The 20,053-nt window shown below is 48.2% G+C and overlaps 1 protein-coding gene across 2 annotated transcripts in view; it reads right to left on the reverse strand.

Annotated features, from left to right (window-relative positions):
- EDN3 (endothelin 3) overlaps positions 1-20,053 on the reverse strand; it is a 36,097-nt gene that overhangs the window by 9,260 nt on the left and 6,784 nt on the right. The window contains exons 3-5 of one of the 2 annotated variants that reach the window (XM_069546802.1): positions 6,080-6,256; positions 4,922-5,002; positions 1,703-2,215 (exon numbers count right to left, since the gene is read on the reverse strand). In XM_069546802.1, the coding sequence (XP_069402903.1) occupies positions 2,176-2,215; positions 4,922-5,002; positions 6,080-6,256 (298 nt within the window). In that variant the 3' untranslated portion in view covers positions 1,703-2,175. Of the gene's footprint in view, positions 1-1,702; positions 2,216-4,921; positions 5,003-6,079; positions 6,257-20,053 lie in introns of those variants that run through there. The other variant, XM_069546803.1, reaches the window with a different exon arrangement.

Consider the following 20,053-nt stretch of genomic DNA (forward strand, 5'->3'; position numbering starts at 1 on the left):
GTGGGGATTTGGCAGGCAGCAAAGGCAGGTCTCCAGCTCGAAAAGCCCCTTATGCTGGACTTCCCAGGCCTGCAACCTGGCCAGGTGATGGACCCCATGCTCAGAAGGGCTCCTAGTTTGGGTCCACCATCGCCATCTTGAAATTCTCAGTAATTTTGAACTGTGTTTGTTCAGTGTTGCTGAACCAGTGTCCGACCCACAAACCAAAACGCTAAGACGCAAAGATGCAGCCAAGAAAGTGTTTACTCACATGGCAGCCAGGTGAGGAGATGAGAGACCGACTCCCAGGCGACCCTTCCTGGAGGCAAGGGGTTTGGGGTTTTCATGGGATAAAAAAAAAGTGCAGTCTTAGGCGAGGGCAGCATGGGGAAAGCTGGTTGGAAAAAGGTGCAGTAACTGTCACCTGCACAGTGTAACCAAGCTTCAGGCCTCTGCATGTTAACAGGTGGAGGTGGGCTTTTCAGCTTCCTGACATCACAAGGTCACCAGGCAGACACTCACACATAGCCAGTTGGAGGGGTGGTGTTCCCATCCAGTCTTAACTGACTTAGCTTGAACTAGACACAGCTGACTCCAAGTTCTTGGAACATATGCAAATTTCTTGTTGTTTAGGCTCTGTGCCCCTTGGAGGACAAGCAATGATTTAAATGACCTTGATGTGTGAAGGCAGGTTACAGGTGTAATGGATTTAACTAATGAGTACCTATGGTTTCACAAGGAGTCCTGCATGGGTGTTCTGCACTGGATCCTGCAAGCCCTGTAGCCCATTTCACACACAACTCCATGGACTCTCCTTCTAGACCTCCACACAGATCCCGGGAGCACTGGGACTCTCTCTCCCCCAGCTCCTGGGACTCCTTGACCCTCCTCCTCCTCTCTGGGTGTGCAGCAGCTACAAGGTCTCAGAGCCCAGGAGGAGTGCTTCCCATGAACACTGACAGCTCCTCCTGTGCTGCCGAACAGCCTGAAGGGTAAATCAGTGCCCAATTCTATCAGTTCATCAAAGTCGAAACTCTCTAAAGTTTGTCTAATTAAAACAAGAAGCTCCTGGGCTTTCTCAGGTTAGATGTGCTCAAATCCCAGAATACTAGATTTCTCCTGGCTCTCTGGCTAAGTGTCTTTGTTCCATTCCCTGATGGTCTCCAACGCTTGACTCAAAAGAAAGAAGGAGGGGAAGAGAGAAGAGCCTAGCACTCCCACCCGCACCCCTCCGCCAGTTGTCTTTTAAGTCTTGGAGGTTTAAAAACATTGTAATTGATAGAGTAGATCAACCAAACATGGTCACTTCTGGCTTTTAATTCTTAAGAATCGTGAGTAGCAAGGCAAAATAAAATGTGAAGGTCCACTGTTGGCTGTTGGCTACGACTGTCCTCTCCCTGGGATCCTGCTCAATACCTCTGCCTGTGGGGCCAGCAGATAAAGGTGTGCACCGCTAAAAGCTGACAAGGGTGGCACCAGGGGAAGGAGCCATTGCTCCCCCAAATCTCTCTTCCCAACCACCTTGAATGTTTTACCTTCCTCAGACAGTCCCCCAGATCCGCTCCTTCCTTACAATTCCAGCAGCCCCCTTGCTCATCTTGCTCCATAATTGACTTTAGATGAACCTACTTCTGGAACTGGAACTGTTTTCTGTCCTCTCCCAGGGCCCACAGAAAGCAGATGTGTAACAACGCATATCACACCAGCCAGAAAAGCCCACAAATCAGAGCAAACTTTCAGATTTTTTTATTTTGCATTTTACAGGATTTTCTGAGGGTTAGCACAATGAATGCGTTTCCGAGATACCATCCTGCCACAGAGCCAAACAGTGCTTAGGCGTTTTAAAAAAAAATGTAATTCAAGCCCTAAGGAACATGAGCTGGGATTCAGAACAGAATTTAACATCTCTATGTACAGAGATTCTGCTGCAAACACATCCACTGAAAGGAGTTGATGTAGAGACCAGTTTCACAATAAATAATTGCTTCTCTAAACTGTATACCATCTCGCTGGCACATCAGTCCTTTCCATTTCCTTATGATGGATATTCACACTCGTACCTTATAATACTCATTGAGAATTTAGCATTTGGTCAAGGCTAACACCTCAGCATCCACCATTCAACACCTTGGCAGGGGAAAGGGGAGGGGATGGGCGGCCTCTCCCCATCCCTGCTGTTGAAAAACACCGTCTTCTTCAGCTGCTCAGTAATCTCAGCGTAGCCACTAGAGCGCAGCTGAAAGAGATTGCGAACTGTCAGGCGTTACAATTCCCAGTTGTTGCCAATTATATAGATAAATAGAAATTTACATAATTTACAAAGCGCTTGTGTCTGCGGCTTATTTTGAAGCCATTCCCCAAAGATCCACATTTCTTCCTGAAAACAAATATCACCCTAATAGCCTCGCGCTGGGGCTGCCTTCACAGCGGCTTCCAGGGAACCAGGTCTATGGTTCATCTGTGTGCCTGTTGGCAAAGGGCACGGAAGTCCCTCTGCCACAGGGCCTGGGGTCCAACACCTGAGGGTATTCATTTCCTTATCACAAACATCAAGAATCCTTTCTTTCTTCCTTTCCTTTTCTTTTTTAGATGTATTCTTTTAGTGGGTACCAAGCACAGCTGAAAATGTCTGTCTAAATCCCATAAGCTTCAAACTCATCAGCTCCTGTAGAGCTGTGATCTGCTGGCCCACCCCTGGTGCCTGCCCCCTGTGATGGGTTGGACGTCGACATGCTCCGACGGAGCCTGCATCTGTTCCCAGATGGACATGGGTTTACATTTGCAAAGAGTTAGCTTGGGGTCCACTCACTCCCAGAGAGAAGTGGCTTTGCGACGTGCCATACCTCTCCAAAAACAATTTCCTGAGTGAAACCCGAGCCTTGGGCTGCGGGCCCTGAGGCACAGCTGGGATCGTTTTACCCATTAGGGAAGCTGGGGTCTTTGGATGGGGCATTCTTGGGAAAGGGCTGTATTGTTAAGTGAGGACCCTTTGAGTGGGTTTTCTCTCCCAGGCAAAACTTGTTTCTTGTCCTCAAAGAGGTGGAAATGTGAGCCAAGGAGGAGCCGTAACTGAGGCCTTCCTGCTGCAGGCCCTTCTCCCCAGGGAGCTCCCGAAGGGCCAGTGGAGGGGCAAGCAGACTGCGGGGCGGGGACGTCCACTTTGATGGAGGTCTAAAGCCTACTTGCTTTGTCTGGCCTTGACTTCAGCCTACCTCAGAAAAGGCGGGAGGGATATGCAAAAGAGAAGAAAGAAGCCTATAACAAAAGCCAACCTCTCTACTACCTGAAAGGGAGCCACCCCATCCCTCTTCAGCCTATTCCTTGTTTTGGCAGAGCTTCTTGGCAATTTCAGAGCCTCCCATTTGCCTGAAGGTGTACACACAGTCATCGCTGTCAACAGAGCCTTAGGAGCTCTCCTCTTGCAGCCTAGTCCCATCTTTGAGGATCACAAGCTCAGGACGGGAGCAAGTTCCACTCTGAAAATGTCAATCTAGGGATGGCTAACTCCAGTCTTGCAAGAAAGTCGGGACCATGCTTATAAGGAAAGACTTTTCCTTTCCAAGTAAAGCTTCTTACAGGAGCTTGACATGCAACATTGTAAAGCCTAGAAGCAGATCTTTTCCAGGCCCGGGTGGAACATCTGTGCCAATGTCCTCACCTCCTGAACATCAACACAGGATAATGACAACAGCACTGGCCTCCCCTGGCTTCCCAGAACGCGCCCAGCACAGCACGTTCCTACTGCAGGGCCTATGCACTTACCCTGCCCTGTCTGACACCCTCTTCCCTTCCTCATCACTCTGGCTCACCCCGTCCCACTTCCTCTAGGTCGTTATGCCACTGTCACGTGGCCAGTGAGACCACCCAACCTGCAACCACCCCCAAAACTCCCTACCCCCAGCCTGCTTCCTGCTCTCCTTCACATGCCCTGCTTTACATTTTATGTACTGGTTTGCGATCTGCTTCTCCCACTATTTAAGTGCCAGCAAGGCTGAACTTTTGCCGTATTCTCGGTAGTGTCCCCAGCATTTAGGATGGTGCCCTGTACATCACAGGTGCTCAATGAATCCTTGCTGAATTGAGTAAACGACATGATAGGTGGATGGTTTAATCACACTACTCCCTCACTGAGAGTGGTTTGGGTTTGGGGTAAGGAAGAAGAGGCAAAGTGGGGACTGGTGGGGGCCTAACTCATCCTCTCCAGGGTCTGCCTCTGTCGCTCCTCTGCGTTTTTATTGTGGATGCTGACAGAGTCCTCTCCAGATGACTCGAAGCGATCTGCCACCAATTTGGAATGTCTTGTATATATCCAGAAGGGTTTAACCCTCCCTTGATCAGACCATGTAGGAACCCAAACCCCCTTCAGGCCACTGCTATGAACATAAATTACCATCCCATTGCAGATGTGTAGACAACTCATTAATAACAGTTTCTGATTGATAGAATGACAAATAAACGCAGTTGGACTGCTGGAAGCCCATAGGATCATACAAAAACCACAAACGGGTTTAAAAAAACTTATGAACTGGAGGACTTGGAGAACCTGGCGCCCAGCTGCTGTAATTCATCTCTGTCCAGAATCAGCTGCTGAAAAGAAGAAATGATTCTTTTTCTAAAGATCATATTTTGCTATGGGAGTAGAAGCACAACATGGGCTCTAGCAGATGAGCCTGCAGGGGTTCCAAGCAGCAGTGGTTGGTGAGCTTTATCCAGACCTGATGAAATCCAGGGCTGGACATCACTGCTCAAAAGCTATAGGGAATGCAGGGGTCAGCTCCTAAGACAGAGGGCAGGCTGTCCACAATTTTGGCTGCTCTGACCCCAGGGGACAAAGCAACCCCCCACATGCAGTGGGGTTCCTGCTAGCCACCTGCACAGACCAAATGCGCCCCGCATGTCCTCCATGCCGCCCAAGGGGCAGCAACTCAGAAAGCAACTTCACCTCCTCGGACGCACACCCCCCAGGGCACCACCAGTGTGCTTTTCCACTTCTTTGTCAGGTGTTTGTGCCGACCTTGAATTCCTGTGGGGAGAGAGCCAGTTCAAATGAATCAACCTACATTTCCATGTGGCTGGTTTTTCAGCATCCAGTAAGGCTTGTCTTTCCACCAGTATAAGCATGGTCCCCCAGGACCGCCTCTCAGATATAGTTTCCGAAGGCTGAGCACATGGGGGTGGAGTCCCACTAAAATCCAGCCTCCACCCACACTCCTCAGTTACCCACTGGACATTAAGGAGCCAAGAAGAAAAATGTGGTTGTGCTGGGGGTTCCAGACAGCAGGCCCTGGGTCCCTGGTTGGGGTGGGTTGCCACATAGAGAGCCCCTTTGCTGGCGCTTACTTGCCCAGGAAGCACCTGGAGGTGCCATCCCACCAGCGACGGCTCTCAGAAGAGGCTCAGAAAGGTAGCTCTGACTGGCAGGGTCTTGGTCCAAATTAATGAAAAACAGGAGCGAGGAGCATTAATAGGAATGGCTATTAGGTAAAACCCAACTTAAATGGCCACCACAAAGCAGACCTAGGGCCTGCTGATTTATCTGAGTCCACACTGACTCACAAGCTTCTCCAGACGCTTGTAGGAGACTACAGGGTCTCCAACTCAGGGACCGGGGAGGGAGCCACAAAGTAAGACAATGAGTAACGCAGGTGAACGGACGTTGCACATCTCACTCATGGCCTTCACTCGGTACCAGCCTATCTGGCCACGCGGGCATGTGGGCTGGTGAGACCAGATGCTCCCATTTGTTACTTTTGAAGAAGCTAAAAATGTGCATTTGTGGGAGTGGTGGTGGTATTCTTCAATTTTTAAGAGTTAGCAACTTACTCAGATTTTGGCGAATTGCTATGCAATCCAGAAGAAATACCTCTGGAGACCAGATAAGGCCGCGGCCATTTAATGGGCTCTGCTCTGAAAGGCAGTGAGGGGATGGGATACCATGCCCACGGCCCTCCAGGAGCCGGGACTCCACTTCCCCTCTGCGCAGTCCCCACCCTCACCACGCATCAGATGGTATCCCCCAGGATAAGCCGAGCCCTCCTGTACCCACACTGCCTAGGGCAAGGATCTCTGGAAGTGCGGAAAGCCAGGGAGGGGGTCATACCCGCGGGCAGCCAGGGACCAGGTGCAGAACTGCAAGCAGGCGTCATCATCGCTCTCCGTGCAGGCACAGCGCAGTGTCCCCTTCACCGGCTGTGGGCTCTGCGGGAACTGCCCAGCTGACCTCCTGCCCCTGCTTCCGCTGCCTCTGTAGCTGGACAGTCCATAGGGCACAGTCCGTCTGCAAAGAAAAGAGCAACGTCAGGGCCACTTCTGGGCGAGCCACCTGGGTCTCTCTGCTCTTGGGCGCCAGCAGGTGTGGAGTTGGCAAAGGGGTGGAAGATGGTGGACGCAAGGTGGGTGAGGCAGGCCATGCAGCCACGTCCCAGGATCTGGTGTCCACACCCTCCCCACACTTTGAGCCTTGGAAAGGTTCTAGAGTGAACCCTTCACCTTGTTACCCCCACTCCCTGCCCCCTGCTCCCCCCTAAGCCCCAGGCAGTACGCTGGAGCCTCAGGGTTGGAAAGATGGGAAGTCCTGGTGGAGGATGGAGGATGGCCTGTTTGCACCCTCCCAGCAGCCAGCCCTGTCTGGGCGGGAGCCAGCAATGCCAGGTGTGTGCGTGTGTGCATTTTCCGTCTTTTCAAGACCTAACCTCAGCAAGCATACCTCCCGTCCTGGATCCCTTGCAGGGCAGTTCTGATTTCCCCTTCCTGCATCCAAACCCTTGACATGGACATTCCCACTGGCCCAAATGCTGATCCCAGTCTTCATCCTTCAGCCAGCAGCACCTGAGCCTGGTCATCCATACCAATAAGATGCCTTCCTACCCCGCAGCCCAAGGCCTGGTTTGTTTCTGCCCCGCCAGCCACCAAATTTCTTCTGTGCATACATCACATTTGTAGTCTGTGCTAACTGGAATACAAATTCAGTTATGGCCATTGAAACACACTGTGGCCTTGGAACAAGACTTCCTTAAAGACACAGACATGGAAGCCTCTGTGCCCTGAGAGATATATAGCCGAAGATAGAAACGGCCTTGGGAAAAGTCTTCTTATGAAGAAATAAATGCCTGAAACTATTTACCCATTTCATTTTACGGTTGGAGCTGGCATGAGGGTGGTGGTGTCACTTGAAACAATAAATGTTTAATCTGTTTCTTATGCTCATGTCCATCCAAACCAGTGCTCTCCAGGGATGGGAGGACACTACCAAGCAATTCAGTGGGAAAAAGTTAAAAGCAGCTGCTTAATTCATTAGCACTACTGAATAGGATTGGGGGCAGATTAATAATAGCTAGAGGAAACACACGTGGCCAAAAGTTACTTTTCCAATAAATTCTGGCTTTCCTTCCAGTCCCCAAGATTAACCACCTTGGTTTCTGGGAGCCCCATGAAGTATCACCAATCAGCCACCTCAAAGGGGGTTCTGACATCCTCTGTGTGCTTTCAAAATAACATCAAATTGAATTTCCTTTAATTTAAAACACATGCCATGGTGCCTTTTGGGGGTGGTGAGGACAAAGTTGGGGGGTGCCTCATCCTGACCTGATGCTTGGGAGAAACCTGCTCCCTGCTGGACTGGAGACTGGAGCTGAGAACATAACCACCCCCACCCTCTTTCTCTTCCCCTCTCCCCACTCGCTCCTACCCGAGTTAGTTATGAAATGGTTCCTGGATCCAGGCAGCCCCAGTACGGAACAGTCTGTGCTCACAGGATGGAGAAAGCAAGCAGGGGCCCTTCCCATTCTTAGCTGTGCATGTGTTTTCAATCACTCAATTGTGTCTGACTCTTTGTGACCCCATGGACTGTAGCCCACCAGGCTCCTCTGTCCATGGGATTCTCTAGGCAAGAATACTGTAGTGGGTTGCAATTTCCTTCTCCAGAGGATCTTCCCGACCCAGGAATTGAACCCTAGTCTCCTGTGTCTCCTGCGCTGGCAGGCAGATTCTTTACCCCTGAGCTGCCTGGGAAGGCCCTGTTCTGAGTGGAATCTTTGCTAAAACCTCATCTTTTCTCAGGAATGGGAAATGGTGGGGGTGGGGTAGCAAGACAATACCGACATTGTGGGGAGGCAGGATTTGGCTAAAGGTATAGATTTCCAGTAATAGGGCCACATTAAGCCTCTAGGTGTTGACATTAAACCCAGGCCCCCATTCCTTGGTGAAAATTACACACAAGGATTAACAACCACGGCTCCCATTTTTCCATCAACAGCAAGACCTGCAATTTTGAAGTTGCTGTCAGCTGATTAGGAATTTGTGTGCTCAGAGCCACTCAACTTCACAAAAAGTGTTTTAAGTGAGGAAACAGGGCGACCTGGTATTCTTTAACAGAACTGCTAAGCACTTTCCCAGCAGCCTAGTGGGAGGAGCTAGTATGCAAATAAGCCCTTGAAACTTTCCAGGAATGTTCATGGAGGGAGAAAACCCTGCTCCAAGCCTGGGTGTTCTAGGTGTGCACCCTGCTGGCTGACCTGGGAGCCAGTAGCAGGTGATGCAAGCTGAGAACCAGAGGACTTAGGATATAGTCCAGCCCACCAAAGGCCTACCCTCTGCTCCCCTCCTTCCCACAATAACAATTCCAGCTCCAACGAAGGCCCACTTCCAATAGGTTGAAAATTTAAAGGTTTTTAAAATCTGATAAGCGCTTAGTGGCTCAGATGGTAAAACATCTGTCTACAATGCGGGAGACCCGGGTTTGATCCCTGGGTCGGGAAGATCCCCTGGAGAAGGAAATGGCAACCCCCTCCAGTACTATTGCCTGGAAAATCCCATGGATGGAGGAGCCTGGTAGGCTACAGTCCATGGGGTCGCAAAGAGTCGGACACGACTGAGCGACTTCACTTCACTTCACTTCAAGCGCTTAAATAAGAATTTGGCTTCAGAATACCTTGGAAATTAGAACTTGATTTTAGGATTCTGAGGCTCCTTGGAGTTCTGTGTTGCAACATGGCAGCACTGGGAGACTCGGCACTTCAGCTTCCCATCCTGCTTGCTCCCAAGTGCACCCCAAGCTCCACCCATCCCCACCCCCCAGCTGCAAGCAGCTGCGCCTTGGCTGCCCTGTAGGCCTTGGGAGATGTGCCCTAAGCCCTGTTCTGTCCATAGATGTCAGACCCTGAAGTGGGCTCGGAGACACCTGAGGAGGGGGCGATTCCAGAATCATAAATACTCGGTGTATGGTCTAGAAGAAGGAGCATATGGCTTTCAGTCCCATAGACTCCTTGCAGTGGGTAGGAGATAGGGCCAGAGGAGGGTCAGAGATGCCCTCTACCCCACAGAACCAGGGCAGGGGTCTTTCTTGTCCAGCTCTTACAGTGGACACCAGCTCCAAGAGAGTAGAAGACAGGGCTCCGTCTTTTGCACCTGCTGTGGACCCAGCACAAGGCTGAAAACATGAAGACTATTAATTAAGTAACTGGCTGTTGAGCGTGAGATAAACTAGACCAGTAAGACTGGATTCTCTCCAACCTACAATGTTCAACAACCACAAAATTCCAACATTTGCCAAGCATCCACTGTATCTGGAAATACCTTATTTTACTGCACTTCACAGATAATATGAATTTTACAAATTGAAGTTTTGCGGCCACATGCATTAGATGATGATTGGAATTTTTAGCAATAAAGCAGTTTTAAGGGCTGTATATTTTTTAGATATGCTGCTGCTGCTGCTACTGCTGCTAAGTCACTTCGGTTGTGTCTGACTCTCTGCGACCCCATAGACAGCAGCCCACTAGGCTCCTCTGTCCCTGGGGTTCTCCAGGCAAGAATACTGGAGTGGGGTTGCCATTTCCTTCTCCAATGCATGAAAATGAAAAGTGAAAGTGAAGTTGCTCAGTCGTGCCTGACTCTTAGCGACCCCATGGACTGCAGCCTACCAGGCTCCTCTGTCCATGAGATTTTTCAGGCAAGAGTACTGGAGTGGGGTGCCATTGCCTTCTCCTTAGATATGCTATTGCATACCTAATATATGGCAGTATAACATAAACAAAAGTTTCATAAGTGTTAAGAAACCAAAAAATTCGTGTGACTTGCTTTTTCACTTTGTTGAGGTAGCCTGGAACCACATGTGCAGTATTTCCAAGGTCTGCCTGTATCTCCTTGGTATTATGCCAAGTGTGATGAGGATGCAGAAAGGCCTTCGGGCATTCACACACTACTGGTGTGTGAAAACAGTACAGGATAAAGAAACCCTATAAGCCAATATGCACAGGTATGTACAAGGTACACAGAGCACAGAGAAAGGTTACCTGGTGATCCCATTATTATGCTGTATAGCACTTACATGATGATCACACCACCTGTTCCAGTTTCCTGATTTACAAAAGTCGCTGGACTGAAGGATACACTGCACTGCATGAAAAGTACTTAGCAAAGAGCTCCTAGCAGTGAATGGATGTGGCTTCTGCTGTTGCATTTTTGGTCTGGGAATTCAAGCGAGTTGTACCAGGCATAAAAAACCCTATCTACCAGCCCTGCATTTAAGATGTGTGACTAAGGAAGAAAGACAAGTAAGAAGGAACCAGAATGCCACCTGACAGAGCAGTGCCATTCTTTGTCAGGCTTCCTTTGGCTGGGCCATCTCTCTACACTGTCTGCCCAATAAGCACTCATGTTTTAGTTATTGCCTTGGTACACTTGTCATTTCTTGAATGATAAAGAAACGAAAGTCTCTTGAATGGTGAATTGGGAGGAACTAATGAAGGAACCCTGAAAATGAAGTTAAATTGGCTGAGAACTTTGACCAGCACACCGTCTGACCTGTGGTTTAGCCTCCTGTTCTACAGTGGGGCTTAAAGAACAAAGTTCTTTGTAAAAGTCGGCAGCATTTCAACCTGCTAATGTTCCAGTTATAACACAGAGCTCCATACAAAAGAGAAGCAGGTAAGATCAGTACAAATGCTCTTAGACAAAAGAAAACACCCCAAAACAATCATATTGACAATGTCTAGTGTTGTGTGTCTTTGTATATTAAATTGTCCTCAGCATATACTCAGAACATTCATTATTTGATCAGTGATGGTGATGCCAAGATCATACTTATCACAGTGTTCCTTAGTTCCCATTTTCTCCCGGCTGTCATACATAAACGTTAGCAAATACTAAACTTTCAAATCTCCTGTATTCATTCTCCATCTGCATCATCACCCAGCCAGACTCTAAATTCTCAGCAAAGATGATCGAATTGTCCTAGAAAGCCCAGTTTTCATAACCCCACCTACCCACCCTGAACTGAATAGCACTCAACAAATATTTGCAGAGTGGTTTCCAATGTACGGGCCTGGACTAGACTTCTGATGATTCATGATGGGCCCATGGCCCCGTACACACACAGTTTAATCTAGTACAGAGGTTAGAAAATTGGCATTTCTGTAGGCTTCGTCCAATCACAAGAGGGTGGTGTTTTTGTTTTTGTTAACTTGAAAATTTCACACAAATATCCAAATTTCCATCTTCTCTCAGTTATACTCACTCCAGTCCCACACTCCAACATAGCAGCAGCTGTCTGAAGCTGAGTGGTACCATCAAAGCCTGGCTCAAACACTCTTATTTGGCCCCAGTCCCTACGCCTGTCCTTCTCTGCTTGCTTTTCTTACCTGTCTGGCCTTCATGGGTATCTCAGGGTACAATCCCTGTTCTAGTGGCTTGTTCCATAAAGCAAAGCCAGACAGATCATGTGACATGGTGACAAAATTAGCACCAGCTACTATTTTTCCAAACTGTTGTCATTTTCAGTTTTAAAAAGCCCAGGTTCTGGTGAGTGTCTTCCCAACAAACAGAACATTTTCACTTCACACTCAGACATCAAGATGATGCTGTCTCCTCTGCTTCACATTTTCCTTCTGAAATGGAAGAGCAAGATCAGGACTATCTTTGGGACACATCGTACAGGAGGCACGATGCTGCTGACCGGTCCTGCAGCTGAAACGAAGAGGAACAACTGTTTGCCAGTGGCAGGCAGACGGCAGGGCCCCCCCAGCTGCCAGGCACCAGCGGTCATTAGATACTGCCCCTCACAACTCCCCGGAGAATCAACTTCTAGACTCCAACAGGCTTTCTAACTAAGGCTCAATTTCAGATTTTATTGGGCAGGGAAGAAAATGTGGATCAACTTCATTGACTGTCTTTGTAAAACTTAATCAGAAAAAAGTGTGAACTAAGAATTCTGTTAGAAGAATGAGACAGAATGAAGTAACTACAGAAAGTGACTGAATATTCAAAGGCCTGTAAAAGCATCCATTCACCTCAAGAAACATCTAGTGGACTGCCCCCTCCCCACTTCCACTTTGCACAAAGACATAGAGACAAGGAGGAAACAATAGCTCAGACACAGAAATACCCGCCTTAAAAAACTTAAAAGCCCAGGATTCTCTAGAGCCTGAGTTCAATGCTGGCTGTTTTCATCTCCTGGAATCAAATCTCTTGTCTTTCCCCTGGGGAATGGTCCCTCTTTCCCTGTGTGAGGTCTTGATGAGACTGTCAATCACTGTATCTCACCTTCCCACACCTTAAGACTCATCAGGTGACCCAAGCTGGCTCATAGCACCCTCTCCTTCCCAAGACACCTGAGAAAACCAATTCGAGGTCGGAAAATAGTTTGGATGGGAATTCCCTGATGGTCCAGCAGTTGGGACTCTGAGCTTCCCCTGTAGGGGACATAGGTTCGATCCCTGGTCTGGGAACTAAGATCCCTCATGCCACATAGTGCAACCAAAATTTTTAAAAAAAGAAAATAGTCTGGAGCTGCTACTAACCATCCTGCCTTGTCTGTTTGTGCCCTGGGACCCGCAGTCCTGTCCTGGTTTCTCTCTCTTTCTAAGCTTGATCCTGCCTCCTATGCTGTGTGAGCTACATTTAAGTTTCTGTTGCTTGCAACCAGTGACCTCAAGCTGACCCTGGAACTCACTCAAGACGGATGCAACCATGATCTCTTGGGTTCCATAGAAAGACCAGGAGTCTCTGCAGCTGCCAAGGACAAGTAGAGATTTTCTTCATTGCAACAAAATACAAAAGAATGTGTTCCAAGTCAGGACAAACAAAGCTAGCTTTCTTCCCAGGTGTGCCCACTGTGAAATGTTTGGTTTGGATCACACTGTCCTTTGGGCAGGTGGGAGCAAGCATACAACTTCATGATGCTCAGAGATACTTGGCTAACCACCTCAAGAGGCTTATCCTACAGTGAATTTACTCCTTGTCCACTCATCAAATGCCTGTGAAAGTTGGCTTGGGACAGGCCTCATGCCAGACAACCACTGGGTGCCCTTCCAACCTCTAGGAAAGAAAATAACCAGGAAATACATCTCCTTAGTGACCTCATTGTACAAGCAGAAACACAAGCTTTCTGGTTCTAAAGAACACGACATGAACTTCCATGAACTTCCCAAAACAAACAACATAAAGGGAACTGGCAATCTACAGCTTTGCTTCTGCAGAAAATTGCTGCATCTCTAAGTGGGAGGCCCCCAAGGCAGACTGTTCCTCCACCAGCCACCAAAGGAGGAAGTCCTCCTGCAGCCTCAGAAATAGCCAATGACCAGAATATTTAGAATATCAAAAGAGTGAGCAATGTGCTGTGAGTTGGTAGTTAACTTTTTAAAAAAAGATATCCCCCCCCACCCCCCGCTCAAAGAAAGCAAACCACAACTTATGAGTTTACCCAGGACTTGGTTTTTGGGGAATTTTACCAGAATTACATGTATTTTCAAAGAAAACATTGACCCCCATCAGTCGGACCCAAGAAGAAGGGGTGTTTCCTCACCTGGGCTGCAGGTGTGGCTTCCTTCCTGTCCCCTGGGGTAGGTAACAGCTGACCTCTGCCTGTCCACCTCAGCATCCAGGGAAGCCCAGGCAGTGCCTGGCTCGGAGCAGGTGCATAATAATACTGCTGCTGCTGCTGCTAAGTTGCTTCAGTCGTGTCCGACTCTGAGCGACCCCATAGACGGCAGCCCACCAGGCTCCCCCATCCCTGGGATTCTCCAGGCAAGAACACTGGAGTGGGTGGCCATTTCCTTCTCCAATGCATGAAAGTGAAAAGTGAAAGTGGAGTTGCTCAGTCGTGTCCAACTCTTAGCGACCCCATGGACTACAGTGCATCAGGCTCCTCCATCCATGAGATTTTCTAGGCAAGAGCACTGGAGTGGGGTGCCATTGCCTTCTCCGATAATAATACTACAGCATCTCAATAACAAGGGTCTGCTATGTGAAGAAAGGAGGGAGGGAAAGTGAAGTGAAAATTGCTCAGTTGTGTCCGACTCTTTGCGACTCCACGGACTAAACAGTCCATGGAATTCTCCAGGCCAGAATACTGGAGTGGGTAGACTTTCTCTTCTCTAGCGGATCTTCCCAAACCAGGGACTGAACCCAGGTCTCCCACATTACAGGCAGATTTTTTACCAGCTGAGCCACAAGGGAAGCCCAAGAATACTGGAGTGCATAGCCTATCCCTTCTCCAGGGTGTCTTCCCGACCCAGGAACTGAACAGGACTTCCCTGGTGGCTCAGAGGGTAAAGCATCTGCGTGCAATGTGGGAGACCCAGGTTCGATCCCTGGGTTGGGAAGATCCCCTGGAGAAGGAAATGGCAACCCACTCCAGTACTCTTGCCTGGAAAATCCCATGGATGGAGGAATCTGGTAGGCTACAGTCCATGGGGTCTCAAAGAGTCAGACATGATTGAGCGACTTCACTTTCACTTTCTCCTGCATTGCTGGTGGATTCTTTACCAACTAAGGTATCAGGGAAGCTATCAGGGAAGGAGAGAAGGAAGGAGGTCTTAATTGGCCATTACTTCTCATCCAAACCCCATCTCCCAAATGCTTAGAATTCTTAGCTGATGTATTGGATTTCTACTATCATTGTCCTAGAGGGAATATGGTCTCTAGATCACTTAAAATGGAAAAACCACATCTTGATAGCAACTTCTGCAGACACATGAGGAAAAAACAGGCTGCCTGGAAGGATGAATCTCAAAGACAAAACCAGGGGCCTCTCTAGGCTGACAGACCTAGGATATTGGTCCAAACTGAAGACTAGCTCCCAGAGAGGCCCTGGCTGAGTGGTTTCTTTCCAGGGCTGAGAAATGAAAGGGCTGGACCTTTGGAGACTCCGTCCAACTCCAAATTCCATGGAGAGATTCCCAAATGCCCTCACTGTTACACCTGAGCATCTCCGAATAGCACATATGCTAGCGTAGGGCTTCTCTCCAGCAATGAAACCACAATGAAATGTGGGGTCTTTACCCACCCCTAAGTGGAGAGAGTCCCAGGATCTTACCAATTGTTTTCAGAAAGCTTCATCCAAAGAGTAGGGCTCTTCCACATCCTACCGCCATATAACTGAGCTTAGAAATAACCCCAAAGCCAAAGATTGAATCGTGCCATCAGGTCCCTGAACACAGTAGCCTCCTCCCCTCACACAGGCACATGGGCTCTGAATGAAGTCTATTTAGAGGAAGCACAAGTGGTCAAAGCAACAGAGAGTAACAGAAACATCCTTCTGCGTGTGTTGTGTGTGGGGTGGAATTTCCAAGAGTGACAGCTCAAAAAATAACCAAGAAGTTAGGGCAACAAATGCCTGCAATATTTGCAACTGAAGCCATTTAGGGAATCCGACAGGTTAGCCGGTTTCCCCCCTGTCTGCTACAACCCAAATGCGTCCATGTGAGTTAGGTTAGAGTTTCCCTCCCCAACCCCCAGTGACCCTAACACATTCCAGGTCAAATGTAGGCATGAGCAATCCACGTCTGTCTGGCACAGGCTCATTATAACTTTATGCAAAGCTGCAGACAGATGTGGCTCAAAATAGTTACCAGCAGTGGAAACAGAAGGAGTAAAATAAGGACCAGGTATTTTTTTAAGGATGGGGGTATGTGTAGGGGGATTAAAAAAAAAAAGTTCAGACGCCATCACACATCCCTTTAAACAACCCTCAGAAAGAAGAGAAGACACCCTCGCTAACTTTCAGAAGATTTCATCTTTAGGATGGAAAAACCTTACTGAATGAAGACATACTTGCCATGGCAACAAAAATAAAGACACCCATTTCCTTCCTAATCTAATTTTTTGCATTGTTGTGGTCACTCTGATCACTTGATTGCTTACCTCAAACTAAGAAAACTTAAGTCCCTCTAGAGACACAGGCTCTATCCCCAAAAGAGAACCAAGCAGAGTCAGATCCTGTCTTTATCAGAAATGTTGGTATTTAGTTGATTATGATACTTCTGCACTGATTTTCATTTTTAAAAAACATCGCATTCCCTTTTATTTAACTTTATGGCATCCCCTTCAAGTTTGCACCTGAAAGAGTATGTCATGAGCCTCACCCTATCTTGCCACCCTACAAGAAATCTGTGGAAATCAGATGTAGAAAAACCCGGAAAAGCTACAGACACCTCTGCTCTCTCACAGACTTGCTTCTGGCTTTTGGCAAAGCTGTTCACTGCTCCCCAAGTTGTGGGCCATTCATGTCATCACCAAGCAACACAGGACCGCAACACCTCAGCCACATCTGACAGCCTCTGAGCCTTTCTCATAGGTGCATGAATCCGTTTCTGTTTTTTAAATTACTGGGCCAAGCACAGGGCTCGCTGGCTGCCGCATCCTAGTGTTACTGTTTATTAAGGCCTCCTGCTAAGTTGGCCCTGAGAGGTCATAAAGTAAGGGAAGACCTGTGCCTCCAGGGCTCTGAACATCGCTAGGTTCTCCAAATGCTCTTGGCTCTCCTGAGACTCCAAACTGGGGCAGATGAGAAAGGATGGGGATGCCCTGTTCTGCTATCTGTTCCTGGGGGCTTGGTGGGGCAACAGGACTCTAGAAGCCCCTGGAACCCTGTCTGGACCAGCAGCTCATCTACATTGTGGCCATTCCCTGGATTTATTTTCCTTCTAAATAAAATTGGTTCCTGTCCCAAATAGAGGGAAATGGTGTGCGCGCACGTATGTGTCCCATTTTAAGGAATTCTGTTTCCACTGAAACATGGCTTAGACTGAGAGGGTTTCTTTCTGTTAAACAGTGAATCTACTAATGTACTCCAAAGCTGAGCAATGGTTACAGGGAACTACCTGGAGGGAGGAAGTGGAGCACAGGCAGCCCCCATCAAACTTGCTGAGATGCTGTGGATCCGGGACGGGATTGCGATCTGGCGCTACAGAGCCTGTGAGTTCCAACCGGCTGTGGGGCCCCCCTAAGGAAAGCACTGTTTGCTTCCCAGCTTCCTTTGTTTTAAATTCTTGCAGGAACAAACCACACCAGAGATGTCACAGCCTTTCATCTGCCTTCAGATTTAAGGCCAAGTTCCTAGGTGCAACATCCTCTGCATCTAGCAAAAATCCAAGTTTTCCCTTCGGGGGCACACAGGGTCATGACCTTCTCGATGCAAATCAACCTGCTTTCCAGCCTCAAGTCTCTTTCTTATCCAGTCGGGATCAGCTGCATTTCAACAAACCCATCTTTGCCCCCAGACATCTCACCTCCTCACATCCATTCTGGGGTAGAAAAGGAGACTTTAGGTCCAGCTGAACCCAGCCAGGAGGTCACCTTGCGTGAGCTGACCTTGCCAATAAACTCTGAAATTTAGCCCCAGGGCTATCAAACTTTAAAAATGCATCTTGCCGTGAAATGTTCTGAGCTACTGCTACCCAGACTCAAAACTGGAATGTAAACATGTACAGATTTCTAAGCGGGAGAGGGTTACATGGGAGGGAAATGACTCAGAGTAAAAACACGATCAGTCAGAAACCTGAGTTCAAGATCACTTTTAGTCTGGCTGATACTGTCTTCTCTTTCTATTATTATTATTTTGGCTGCACCCCACGATGTGTAGGATCTTAGTTCCCTGACCAGGGATCAAACCTGCAACCCTTGAATTGAAAGCGGGAGTCTTAACCACTGGACCATCAGGGAAGTCCCAATAACCATCTTTTTTTATGTGTTCTTATTTATTTACCATTTTTGGTAAACAAATTCTGTAGTTATTTCCTGGGATCCCTTCCTGGTGGCCCACACTCAGGTCTTGGGTACTGAGACCCAGGTGCTGTGTACAATGAGAAATGACTGAAAGGCATTGTGTTTACTCTGTTGGGACTCAGCCTTACTAAGATTTCATCATTTAACAAAGGGGTTCCAAACAGATCATTCAAATTATCCTGACATGCCCGGTGGCTCAGATGTAAAGAATCTGCCTGCAATGCAGGAGACCTGGGTTCAATCCCTGGGATGGGAAGATCCTCCAAAGGAGGGCATGGCAACAAAGGAGGGCATGGCAACCTATTCGAATATTCTGGCCTGGAGAAAAGGAAGAGGAACCAGTGATCAAATTGCCAACATCCGCTGGATCACCAAAAAAGCAAAAGCATTCCAGAAAAACATCTACTTCTGCTTTATTGACTATGCCAAAGCCTTTGACTGTGTGGATCACAATAAACTGTGGAAAATTCTGAAAGAGATGAGAATACCAGACCACCTGACCTGCCTCTTGAGAAACCTGTATGCGGGTCAGGAAGCAACAGTTAGAACTGGACATGGAACAACAGACTGGTTCCAAATAGGAAAAGGAGTATGTCAAGGCTGTATATTGTCACCCTGCTTATTTAACTTACATGCAGAGTATATCATGAGAAACGCTGGACTGGAAGAAGCACAAGCTGGAATCATGATTGCCGGGAGAAATATCAATAACCTCAGATATGCAGATGACACCACCCTTATGGCAGAAAATGAAGAACTAAAAAGCCTCTTGATGAAAGTGAAAGAGCAGAGTGAAAACGTTGGCTTAAAGCTCAACATTCAGAAAACGAAGATCATGGCATCTGGTCCCATCACTTCATGGGAAATAGATGGTGAAACAGTGGAAACAGTGTCAGCTTTATTTTGGGGGGCTCCAAAATCACTTCAGATGGTGATTGCAGCCATGAAATTAAAAAACGCTTACCTTGGAAGGAAAGTTATGACCAACCTAGATAGCATATTAAAAAGCAGAGACATTACTTTGCCAACAAAGTTCCATCTAGTCAAGGCTATGGTTTTTCCAGTAGTCACGCATGGATGTGAGAGTTGGACTATAAAGAAAGCTGAGCGCCAAAGAATTGATGCTTTTGAGCTGTGGTGTTGGAGAAGACTCTTGGGAGTCCCTTGGGCTGCAAAGAGATCCAACCAGTCCATCTTAAAGGAGATTGGTCCTGGGTGTTCATTGGAAGGTCTGATGTTGAAGCTGAAACTCCAATACTTTGGCCACCTGATGCAGAGAGCTGATTCATTTGAAAAGACCCTGATGCTGGGAAAGATTGCGGGCAGGAGGAGAAGGGGACGACAGAGGATGAGATGGTGGATGGCATCACTGACTCAATGGACATGAGTTTGGGTAAACTCTGGGAGTTGGTGATGGACAGGGAGGCCTGGAGTGCTGCAGTTCATGGGGTCTCAGAGTTGGTCACGACTGAGCGACTGAACTGAACTGAACTGAACTGGAGAATCCCCATGGCAGAGGAGCCTGAAAGGCTACAACCTCAGACACAACTGAGCGACTAAGCCCAGCACAGCCAGACCCGCTACCACGCTGCCACATCACCCTAGCCCTCCCCCCACCCCCACTGTCACTGTACCCACCTGCTTATTTAGCACAGGGAGCCCCAGAGCAATGCCTTCAGAGAACACCATGCCCCTTTCCCCAAACATTCCAATTATTCACCAGGGAAGCAAACAACAAAGGAGGGGCAGAAAAGGGCAGGACCAAACCTCATCAAGCCTCAACAACCTTTGGCCACCAGGGTGCTTATCAAGCTGCTTATCAGCAGGGCAGTCAGCCAGACACACCTTTTCCCAGGGTCTGTAAACCTGACGCAGAACAAATGCTAAGAGATTGCCCACCAAGAGGCATAGCGCAGGGAAAAACTGGGGTACCCGGGTGCAAGCTCCTCAGTGTCACTGCAGGAAGCTGGGTAAGACCATGGTTTAAGGGTCCAAGGAAGCCAACTTCAGCAGGACTTGAGCTTCTTCATCCCAGGCTCCTCCAATCACAGACTGTGTGGAGCGACAGGGA

The sequence above is a fragment of the Ovis canadensis genome, chromosome 13, assembly GCF_042477335.2.
Source record: "Ovis canadensis isolate MfBH-ARS-UI-01 breed Bighorn chromosome 13, ARS-UI_OviCan_v2, whole genome shotgun sequence".
NCBI lineage: Eukaryota > Metazoa > Chordata > Mammalia > Artiodactyla > Bovidae > Ovis > Ovis canadensis.